This window comes from Gymnoscopelus microlampas (genome assembly GCF_963454915.1).
Source record: "Gymnoscopelus microlampas genome assembly, chromosome: 16".
Lineage (NCBI taxonomy): Eukaryota > Metazoa > Chordata > Actinopteri > Myctophiformes > Myctophidae > Gymnoscopelus > Gymnoscopelus microlampas.
This window is the reverse complement of record NC_139953.1, coordinates 28,357,489-28,369,988: the sequence shown is the minus strand read 5'-3', so window position 1 is coordinate 28,369,988 and position 12,500 is coordinate 28,357,489. Positions and strand designations below refer to the sequence as shown.

At 43.5% G+C, this 12,500-nt stretch overlaps 1 protein-coding gene across 1 annotated transcript in view; it reads left to right on the top strand.

The window, feature by feature from the left end:
• The window catches only part of scara5 (scavenger receptor class A, member 5 (putative)), a 94,306-nt gene that overhangs the window by 13,881 nt on the left and 67,925 nt on the right, over positions 1–12,500 (top strand). Inside the window, exon 3 of the mRNA XM_084081842.1 lies at positions 251–379. Coding sequence (XP_083937968.1) covers positions 251–379 — 129 coding nt within the window. The remainder of the gene's footprint in view (positions 1–250; positions 380–12,500) is intronic.

Here is a 12,500-nt window from a genome sequence, read left to right as displayed (position 1 = left end):
CATGGATTGACAGATACAGAGATCTCCATATATGAGTATAAAAGGGACAAGGACTGACAGATACAGAGATCTCCATATTGGTCAGTTCGGTGGTGCGATGTAGGTGTGAGGGCCGCATAGCAGCCTGAACCTCTAGTTAGTTAAATTACCACTAAGGATTTTACAGTGTACATCTATCTGTACATAATGGTGTTGTGTATTTTTGGACTGAAACCTTCAAACTTTGTTCTCATTGGGTGTGGTGCTGCAGGGTCTGGGAAGCGTCGCAGGAAACAGGAGCAGTGCTGCAGTCACCTCAACTCGCTGTCGGCCATCAAGTACGCCATCGTGTCCCTCTACATCCTGGTACTCCTCACCATCTTCGGACTTTGCCTGGCAGGTAGGACAGGACATAGTGTGTGCATGCGTGCGTGCACGTACAGTATGTGCGCATGTCTCTATATTTGTTTGTCTGTTTGCACAGTAAACTCCTCAGTGTTAAAGCTGCAATCCGTAAGTGTTTTTCTCCTATACCTGAGATTTGAAGCCTGGTCGACCACACTTGGAAGACCAAACATTCCCTCTGGCATCTGGCATTTTATTTTAAAATACAAAATGACTATCCTTTTTCTTCAGGGCAATGGATAAATTACTCATATTGGTCCATTTGGTTACATTTGTACAATATCACTGAGGATTTTACTGTGTGTGTGTGTGTGTGTGTGTGTGTGTGTGTGTGTGTGTGTGTGTGTGTGTGTGTGTGTGTGTGTGTGTGTGTGTGTGTGTGTGTGTGTGTGTGTGTGTGTGTGTGTGTGTGTGTGTACATGTCTGTGGTACAGCATGTGCCGGCTGTCTCAGCTTATCACACCAGCGACAGCTACTGTGGGACTTTGAAGTTAGACACCCCAGCCAATTTGTATTATCTCGAACTCTAGTGGTGACAGGAGGATGAATGTATGCCGCAAAAGTGCTCATATGCCATATGAGATGTCTGAAAGAAGATCGTCCTTGATGGTACATTCTGGGTGATGCTAAATTCTTCCAGAAAACGCCTGCGTTCCGTCTTGAGCCACATCAGTAAAGAGTCACTTATACTTTGTCAAAGACCACAAATATGACAGACCGTGGTCATATGGACTCATTCTGGAGAGGCCATTTGTTGAGCTCAGCATAGATTTGGGTCGGACTGCATATAGACAGAGTAGTATGCATGTGCCAGACAGTGTGACTTGCCCGTCTGACTGATCTACAAATGACATCCCATCTAAGACACCAGCTCCAAGACAATAGTTATTCTTCAACTTTTTCAGTTTGAAAAATGTTTAAAGAAACAATCAGTCTAACATTTCACAGAGTTATTTAGCCTGGAACAAAGAAACTTTGAAAAAAGTTATTCTTTTTTTATCGCTCTCTGCTGAGAAGCAATAAAAATGACATCTCAAAGTCTACAGGCTATGGCTATTACGTTGCTAAACAGACTAGACCTAGGTTGCATCCCATGACAATTATGAGCATGCCCACAGCAGACGTTCACTTGAAAGACAATGTACCGTACCTTGTGTACCGTGTGTTGAGTACGCACACATTGATGGCCACAGCAACAATAGACAATACTGTTTGTTAGACACAAACTATCAGCCTATTATCAGCAGTATACATATGACATGATTTGTCATCAGCCACTCCTCCTTCAAAACCGCCATAAAAGAGCACCTGTCTGCAAATGGTAACTGGTCTGATTAACATCTAAACTTAACACCAGAAATGACAGGCTTGTAACTTTATACTCTCCCTCAATCTCAGCAACTGTACCTTCTAGTTTAGTGTTGAGAACACACACGCACACGCACATCAACTATCATGATAACCTATAACCTGTCAAATGTTTTAGGTTATGATAATCATGATCATTTATACAGTATTTATACATATTGTGTATAGATTACGTTTAAAACTATAACCTGTATAATAGGTGAATAGACGGTTATCAGAAACAGTTACATAAGAGACAGATACAGGTACAAGTTGATGTAAGCATAGGCTGCATCAGCACTCATTTCTGTCAGTTTTCTGACCTAAAGGGGCGTGTTTAACATCTCCAGCGAGAACAGCCGTGTGATCCCATTGGTTCACCGATCTGTCCGTCAGCCCCCACCCCGTCAACACAACATTACGAGCGACGCCCAATGCACTCTGGTTGGTTAGGGAAATGAAACACTTCCTATATCGGGTACACCGAAGCGCTGCTCCAGGCTTTTATTTTTTAGCAAAACTAAACAATAAAAGCCTGGAGATCGAGGCTAACGTAAGCATGACCTTTATCCTGTCTAAGTATGTGCACACGCGCGTGTGTGTGTGTGTGTGTGTGTGTGTGTGTGTGTGTGTGTGTGTGTGTGTGTGTGTGTGTGTGTGTGTGTGTGTGTGTGTGTGTGTGTGTGTGTGTGTGTGTGTGTGTGTGTGTGTGTGTGTGTGTGTGTGTGTGTGTGTGTGTGTGTGCGTGCGTGCGTGCGTGCGTGCGTGCGTGCGTGCGTGCGTGCGTGCGTGCGTGCGTGCGTGCGTGCGTGCGTGCGTGCGTGCGTGCGTGCGTGCGTGTGTTTCTGTTACACGCTAAGGAAGGCTTGACGCCGAAACGCATCCGTGTGTGCTGTGTTGTCCGTGCATATGAATTAAAAGTACCAGAAGGACTTCGGGGTGCTGGCTATTGCTTTATTTATTGTGAATCTTTGTGAGCCGTGCACCCGCAAACTGCACCATATACAGACTGAGAGTGCTCGTTGTTATTTTCTATCGTGTGTTTCTGTGTCTGAGAGAGAGCGAGAGAGAGAGAGAGAGAGAGGGTTGCACAGATGACAGCGAGAAAAATGAAGCGTGACAGTGGTTTCATCGCGCTACTGTTGTTTGATGCCGGTGCATATTTCCCATGGCCTTTAACTGAAAAGGCCTCAATCTGCTGCACAGTAGTTCAGTATTTTTTACCACGGTCTCTAAGGGTCAGGCAACTGAATTCTGTTCAGTTAAAGGTCTTTTGGACAGGGATGGGCCCGGAAACGTCAGGTTTAATACAATTTAATGTTCATTCAGTTGGTCCCAAGCACGTGCCTGTCTGTGTTTTCAACTTTGGAACAACCACTGGAAAAAGCTTTGTTTTGATCAACTGATATAGTAAAAGAAAAACAAGAGGAGAAAAAACGTCTGTGTATCACATCATGTGAGTTTATTTTTCATCATACACCATTTTTGTTTTGTCTCAGCTATTGTCTAACCCAGCCGCAGGGTCACAAACCATTTTCTAAACATGGGAAGCTATGAATTACTGCTGGAGCAACCACATAACTTCCTCACCACATATGTAGTAACTGTGGCCTCTTAAGTTTTAAATCTGTCTTGAATGTCATCCCACCTCTCTCTCTCTATTCTCCAACTTCCTGGGTCTGTTCTCTGTCCTACAGCATCGAATGGAACAGAAATACCGGTACCTATGCCCAAAATAGGGATGCCAGGTTGAAAGTGGTTATGTCATAATGGCATGTCATAATAGGCGGACATTTGGGGAAAATTGCCAAACATTTGCTGAAAATAGCAGATCTACAAACTGACAAGCTGATTTTCTGCAGAGGGAAAAAAGGAGCGGATCAAGAACAAGCCCTGGGGGACCACATTTAACGAGTGGTGGTTAATCAAGTTGTTGGCGCGACTGCTCGTTTAGCGGTCATGGCGGCGCCGCCTGCCACCTCGGTGTGTGGTCTACCGTAGTAACGGGAGCACGGGTGACATTTTGCTCCAAATGCCACGGCCGCTCTTGTGACTGTCACACCAAAGTGAAATGCTAATGTGGAAATCTGGATTAGCGAGCGATGGAAATGAGCGCTAACTCTTGTTATTTCACATCGACCCGGGCCTGTGACGCAATGCCGCAGTGAATTCATTCAGCCTATTCACCATTACACAGCTGTAATGCGTTTCACTGCTTGATTTGGAAAAACCCCTGGCATGCATCCACCATGACTTGGTGTCCGTTCAAACATGAGGAGAGGTGTGTGTGTGTGTGTGTGTGTGTGTGTGTGTGTGTGTGTGTGTGTGTGTGTGTGTGTGTGTGTGTGTGTGTGTGTGTGTGTGTGTGTGTGTGTGTGTGTGGGGTGGTGTGTGGCTAGTCTGGCTACATGTTTAAGTGTGTGCCACAGTTTATGGATATGTGGGATTGTGTGTGTGTGTGTGTGTGTGTGTGTGCGCGCGCGTGTGCGTGTGTGTGTGCGTGCGTGCTTGTGTGGGTATCACTGATAGATTGTGAGTTTACTAGTGCTGTGTTCAACTTGTAAAGCTCACCTGAAGATTTTTACAGAGAGGGAGAAATAGAGAGAGAGAGAGAGAGAGAGAGAGAGAGAGAGATTAGAGTTTAGTGAGACAGAGGGAGTGCACAGGTTTAACTCCTTAATTCCTATATACTTTGTCTTTGATAAATAGTGAAACTAACCAATCTACAATCTTCAAGTTGAGAGCTTGCAGATCTGGTATTTATATATGTGTGTGTGTGTGTGTGTATATATATATATATATATATATATATATACACACACACACACACACACACACACACACACACACACACACACACACACACACACACACACACACACACACACACACACACACAGTATATATATCTAAATATTCGACAATTTGATTAATGTGGTTTAAGAGATGTCTGGCTTTGGATCAAGGGGGATCACATGGAAATAACTTCTTGGTTTTCATCCTGATTTCATTTCAGACTCACCTCCTGCCAAGACATTCAGTCCTGACCACATAACTAATGTCATTGAATGAACGCGCGTGTGCGTGCGTGCGTGCGTGCGTGCGTGCGTGCGTGCGTGCGTGCGTGCGTGCGTGCGTGTTTCTGTGTGTTTCTGCACTTAAAGTGGAGTTTGGAGCAGCTTCACGTTGTCGAAAGACAAACCATGTACTTACTACTCTGTCTACAGACACATGTATAGACACACACACACACATGCCCGCACGCACGCACGCATGCACACACACAGGCAGTCCGTTTTCAGATGTAAGTGCTCATCGCCCACCTACCATTGTTCCGACGTCGCTCGCCTCAAGCTGACCCCCCCCCCCCACCCCCCCACCCCAAGCTTCAACAGGATCTACACTGCCTATTATCATACCACATATGATATCTGGTATGAAATATATTTCACCTCCTCCAAGCCTGCGTTGCACACATGCGTGCGTGCGTGCGTGCTTTCACGGTGTGATAGCCGTGATATAGTGCCCTCTGTGTCAGCCTGCTCCTAAATCTGACACAGACGACGGGAGTGTGAGAGAGGAATGAGGAAGAGAGAGAGAGAGAGAGAGAAACAGATGGAGCATGAGGAAGGAAGGAGAATTATGGAGACAGTGAGAGACAATTACAGAAACAGAGAGAAGGACGCAGGGAAGACTGGGAGAGTAATAGACAGATGAACGCACGGTATGAGATGAAGAGAGGAGCAGAGGCGGAGGGTAGGAGAGAGACAGAGAGATAGAGACAGAGTAGGGAAAGAGTAATAAAGGAAGAATCAAAGAGAGAGAGAGAGAGAGAGAGAAGATAAGAGATAAAAACAGAGTGAGGATGAAAGAGGGAGATGTCAAGTCTCAATCTGTCGTGTGCTTAAGAGGAATCTTATCAGTCCATTACTATGACAGGCTTATCGCAATACTCCGAGAGATGAATCGTCTGCCAGTTCTGGGTTGAAATGAAACAGTGTCCTGCAAAGCCCCATCCATTGAAAAAAGACGACCTACAAGCTCACAACACATCGCGGATGCAACGCTTTGTTAGCTTGTAGGTCGGCTATTTTTGACGTGTGATACCATGGTGCAACGGAGCATAAATTAGGCTTAATACTACCGTCAAAGTGGCCTTTAGCAAGAACCTGGGGCCATAGTGTCCTATTATGCACAAATTAGTTTTAGTGACTCCTGTTAGATTTTGGTGTCAAAATACACATTCTCCATTCTCTGGTGTTATATCTAAAGATGTAATTATTATATATGTGATTTGGGTAATTTATAAGAAATTCAAACAATTTTGTCAAACAGTTTGTCAAATTATTAATTTATAAGATACGCCACAGGGCCCCATATAGCTGCTTGTGTGGCACAGGATTGTAAAAGTCATGCTGACTGTTTCACACACAATCCTCGCATATCGCTGAGAGTCATGGATGGTCAACATTTGGACAGTTCAAAGAACAGACAGGGAAGGAAGGATTACGCCTCGTTTGCCAAACTGCATTACGGGACCCTGCGTTTTGTCTTTGACCTGTCAGGTCCTGGAGAATTAACACGGTCATATACCTGTGTGATGCTTTTCAGCTGCTTCAGATAGACTGTGTCTGAATCTAAGCTACTAGATGTTACACTCAGACACTCTATGTGGGCCTCAAAGCTTCAAAGATTTCACTGTGTTGATATATTAATTAGCTGTATTCTTGTGTGTGTGTGTGTGTGTGTGTGTGTGTGTGTGTGTGTGTGTGTGTGTGTGTGTGTGTGTGTGTGTGTGTGTGTGTGTGTGTGTGTGTGTGTGTGTGTGTGTGTGTGTGTGTGTGTGTGTGTGTGTGTGTGTGTGTGTGTGTGTGTGTGTGTGTGTGTGTGTGTGAGAGAGCGATCCTTTATCTTCTGTGTTTTAATGATCGTAGACGTGTAGACATGTTGTCTGGCTTCTCCACGGTGCTGTCAGGAAGAAAATAGACCATTTAAAGAAGGTCATTGGGTTGACAATGCCAGGGACACACAAGCTGTAAGACAAAGACAGAACATTAGGGAGGGAGAGGCATGGGACGATGGATGGAGTGAATCTAAGGGTGCGTTCGGAAATGCGCACCTGGAGCACACTCACGTATTATTATTATTACTCACGTTTGTATTGGCCAGTGCGCTCAGTGCTATATATCCGAACGCACCCTAAGAAAGAGGAGGAAAGAATAAGGAAGAAGCGAGAGAGAGAGAGAGATAGTGACCTTAGTGACATTAATTCAACTTCAAATGATGAAGGCTTATTAGTCCTCAGACATTTACCCATTTTTAATTATTATGCCTCAGTTGGCAGACAGCCATACCCGAAGGCATTGTGTTTTTGTGTTGTCCGTCCTTCCCTCTGTACACAAGTACACCATACATCCGTACTCAAATACGTACATATGTAGGCCTAATGAAAAATGTTCAGCTTTTTACATATTATGAAAGAACAGAATGTAAGCTTTCAAATTATGTCATACAAATTCACAGACATTCAACAAATTATCAAAAATCTAAAAAGCCCCTCATCTGTCCTCATGATTTTGACCTTGACCTTGATTGGGACCGTGACCTTTTCAACCTAAAGTTAATAATATCTTCGGGGCAACCTACAGTATTGATCATTCCAATCAATGTTCATGAAAATCCGTCCCTGCGTTCTCTTGATTGTGACATTGATATTGATTGTACCCTTAGACATCTTTGACCCAAAAGTTAATAATCTCCTCTGGGCAGCTGAATGATCATTTCCACCAAAATCTGGCCATCCTTTCTCAAGTTATCTTTGCTACCAGACAGAGGGACGGAATGGTATAATGACATAACCCCTGTCCAACTCCATTGGCAGACTCCTACAAATCTTTGGATTGATCTTTATTTGTGTCTCGAGATGAACTATTGGCTCACACAATTTTCAAATGCTTCCGCTGAACAGTCTGTAAAATGGAAGCACTGAAAATGTGAAACTACAGCATACTGTATGTCTCTGGCCTCCCTCCACTTCTGTTTTGTTTTGTCGTTGCAGTCGCGTTACATAATAATACCTACTGTAAATCAAATTAGGAAAAGCATATCTAGGTTGCTGCTTAGCAGAAGTGGGTGTAAAGATATTTTAAAACATATTTTCGTGAACGGAAATGACAAACAGATGACCGCTTCTGTTCGTGACTTTCAGAAGGGGTTGTTGCAGACTCTAGCCTTTGTGGAAGAGTTGTCTGACTTGAGAGACTACTAGGCCATTATTAACATAATGACAGTATTGGTTCCAACACCAACACTATGTAATTGTGTATTTATTAAGCCTCAAGTTGTATTTATTTATGGACTTAAAGTCTTGCTGTGTAACATCCATTTTAGTAGTCTTTTTTGCTCCGTTGTCTGTTAGCACTGCAATGCCCAGAATTCAGTTTGAAACAAAAACAAGGACGCACCACTGGAAAACGAATGCTGCACGGTCATCAGAAAGGATAGGTATAAAAATATACAAGTGAAATATTATATAAAAGATAACTTGAAGAAGTTACACAGTATTGCTTTAAGGCTCAGAGCAACAAAGACGAGGACTGCAGCTTCATGGAAGAAAAGTTGATCTACATGTTATAATCAAAATGTAAGTCATAAACCATGAGCTAATAATGCCTGACTGGCGTGCGTGCGTGCGTGCGTGCGTGCGTGCGTGCGTGCGTGCGTGCAGTACGTGCGTGCAGTACGTGCTCGCAGCTGGATCTGGGAGCTATCAGAGTCGGATCATATTTCAAAAAGAGGAACACACCACCCTGCTGCAACTGAAGTGCTCTCTATCTTCCTCTCAACCCATTCTTATTTTCAAACATTGATTTCTTGGCACAGCGCGCCTTCCTAAACTTTGCAGTAATTGAATATGTGCGCGCACACACACACACACACACACACACACACACACACACACACACACACACACACACACACACACACACACACACACACACACACACACACACACACACACACACACACACACACACACACACACACACACACTCGATACATGGAAAATGCACATGGTTTTAATTATATGCTGTATTGCTTTCCAATCTATTAGATTTAGCATGTATTTTGAGCATATGGGTGTGGGCTGCTTGCCTCCTCCTGACCAGGCTCCACTACAAAACTCCTTAATTCATATCCGGAGACAGTTCTCAGAAAAGCATATTCTTGGAATACACTCAAGAGTGCCTATCAGCACCCTTTGCATATCCTGTTGAGGCGGGATTGTAGTGCCGTAATTCTTTTATTTATTTTTTAACCTTTATTATATAACATTATATCATTGTCTCCTCCAAGCCGAAGGCATGGCAGAGACTATGTTTTGCACCCTGTCCGTCCGTCTGTGTGTCCGTCTGTCTGTGAGCAGCTAATCTCTGGCACCGTTGGCCCGATCGCAGCGAAACTGTGCACACACATTTGACTTTTGCATTTCCGTGAAATTGTGCGTGCACATTCCCACTAGGCCGAGGAAGAAATGCCACTTGAATTTTCAAATCAGACTCATGGTGGCACTATAACAGGCCGATTCACGTTTTTACCTATAACTGCACCGATTTGCGTGAAACTTTGCACGCACACTCCCTAGAGGCCAAGGAAAAAACGCTGCCCTGCATTTTTCACATCTGCCTTTTATAGCGCCACCAGGAGGCCGACTTTTGTAAAACTAACTTTTTAATAATACCTCTTGAGATTTTGTTCGAAAATCACGCAAACCGGTACACAGTATCTCTATAGTCATGTGACCAAAACGGATCTGTCCGATTTTTCATATTCCATCCTGACTGGCTAACATTGGCTTCCAAAGTTTGCAGGATTGGTCCGTTTTAAAATTATGCCTCAAATCATGAACGCAGCGTGTGATTTCTGCCAAATTTTGTACGCACATTCCCACTTGGCAGAGTAAGAAATGCCACCCTTTTCACATTGGCCTGTTATAGTCCCACCAGCGGGTCGATTTTTGCAAAGCACATTTTTGGAACCAAATGCCTCAAAAGAACGCAGCATCCAATTGCTGTAAAAGGCCTAGGAAGAAAGGCACCCTCTTCTCATTGACCTATTATAGCACTACCAGCAGCCTACCTGAACTGGCGGAGACCTGTGCTCCGAGGAGCACTTTTACTAGTTGAGATTGAAATCTCTTTTGCAAGGAAGCCCTGGCCAAGAAAGCAATCAAGCAGGGATTGCAACATATTACAATAAAACAACACAACACAAAACCAAACTTAAAGTACATTAAATACATGAATACAAACTCAAAGTAAATCAGCTGCAGACCTCAGTTTGCAGCGTCTGAAGTAAACTTTTAAAATCCTCCAAAGGGATTAAGTGCTCCTGTATAATGTTATTCTGGAGCTGATTCCAGGACCATGGAGCATAAAAGCTAAAAGCCATCCTCCAATGTTCTTTGGACGGACGAGGGATGTTAAAATTGTCAGGTTCAGGCCTGGACCGCTGGCGTAGCGGTCCAGGCACCTAGGCTCAATGTAGACTGACAGCACGTCGCGGGTTCGACTCCCGATCCCCACGGCATTTGCTGCATGTCACTCCCCATCTCTCTCCCCATTTCCTGTCAGCCTACTGTCCTGTCAAATAAAGGCATAAAAGGCCCCCAAAAAAAAACGTTGCAGAGAAAAGTTGCAGCGGACCCCCGTTGCAGGTTTTAAAATAATTTCAACCACAACCAACCAACCCGCTTCAATGCATATTTTCACAACCCAACCCGACGACCCGTTGTTATTAAAGACAGACAGCATTTTTCTATGGGGAAATACAATGTTTTTATTAGGTGAAAAAATGTGTGAGACGTGAGTCAGCCCTGACCTTATAGTGGCAACAACAGATTTAAATCAATTACCCTAAAATATTGGATTACTTGTGGGTATCAAGCACATGCTGTTCTCTGTTAGAAGTTAACTGATCATTAGTTTTTTCCAAGAAGCCAGTACATAAACTCAATACAAGAAGAAGAGAAAGGGGATAGATTGGGGGATAGATTGGAATTTTCTGTAAAAAAAAACAAACATAGGAAAAGTGGAAAGAGTGAAAAGATTGTCACAGCTACATAGTAGGCTATATATGCAATGGCTACAGATCTTGGCATTTATCTATCAAGAATCAAGAAGGTTGTATTTGTCACTAACTTATACAAGCAGCGAAATGTTGTTCAAGCATCTTAGACTCACCCCTAATCCCACTGAAAGTTTGTCTAGGTCAAAAAACAAACACTTTCAGCCAAGAATAAGACATGCTGTGGAAATAAAATGTGTTTTGGTAAATGGGAGTGCAGTCTGTGCACAAAGTACCGATATAGTAAATAAAAAAATACCCTGTGCATAATAATTGTATGAATTGCAATATTAATGTGTGGTTGTCATAAAATCCCAAGGCACACCTGGACTTGTCTCATGGCACACCAGTGTGCCTCGGCACATCGGTTAGAAATGACTGGTCTATGTTTATCTGGCGGCCGGCAACGTGCTTATTCAGCACCATGGAGAGAGGCGTGAAAACATGAAAACATGAAAACATGAAAACATGAAAACATGAATACATGAAAACAGGAAAACATACACATTCAGTATAGCATATTATGTACTGTATGAAAGTTGAAAAAACAACAACTAACCCCTTTAATTAGCTGAACTGACAATGCCAAAAGTTTAATCAGGTGTTAATAAGGAACATCTCTCATCTCTCATCTCTCTCTCTCTCTCACTCTCTCTCTCTCACTCTCTCTCTCTCTCTCTCTCTCTCTCTCTCTCTCTCTCTCTCTCTCTCTCTCTCTCTCTCTCTCTCTCTCTCTCTCTCTCTCTCTCTCTCTCTCTCTCTCTCTCTCTCTCTCTCTCTCTCTCTCTCTCTCCCTCTCTATCAAATTCAGCTTAGGGCCCCAAAATGCTTTGGCCAGCCCTGGCAACCATCAAAGCCGATTTTAACACACACACACACACACACACACACACACACACACACACACACACACACACACACACACACACACACACACACACACACACACACACACACACAATGTTTTACGGGTGGTGTAAGCCATAAACCTTTAACTATATTAATCAACTTCATGTGGGGTTGTTTATCTTAAACAGACTACAGTCATAAAGCGTGGTATACATGGCAGAGTTTAGCTTATAGGTGCATTTGACTCAAGTTTTCCAGTTGGGGCAAACAGGCGTATTGCCAGCTACATGTTGGCCACGCGTTTGGCATGGCCCTGTTTCCGTCTTTTTCTCTCCTTTTTTTCTCCTTTTTTTTTCTTTCGCTCTTTTCCTTCCCGGGTTACAGTAATTAATGGAAAATCTGATGGCGGGTTTGTTGTTCTTCCTTTTATGCCACAAAAGCCTGAAGGCAAACTTTCTAGCTTTTATTGTTCAGTAACAACCGTGTTACTGCCGGTGACCAGACCACAACCCCGACTGTCCCATCACTGACTGTCACGGTCACTGCTGCTTGGCTTGTTGTGGTCTTTAAGGCTCGAGTTTGTCGTGGCCTGTCCTCAGTTTGATATGTTTTTTCGTAGATTTCTTTATATTATTTTATCATTGCAGATACACCCAGTACAGTATCATATTAAGAGGGTGGGGCGGTGGTTTACTTGTCCTTGAAAGCCTCTTAGTCGCAGTGAAAAAAAGACCGGTAATAATCTTAACATTATGATAAAAGTGAGTGTCCATAAAGTTGCTTTGATGACAAAT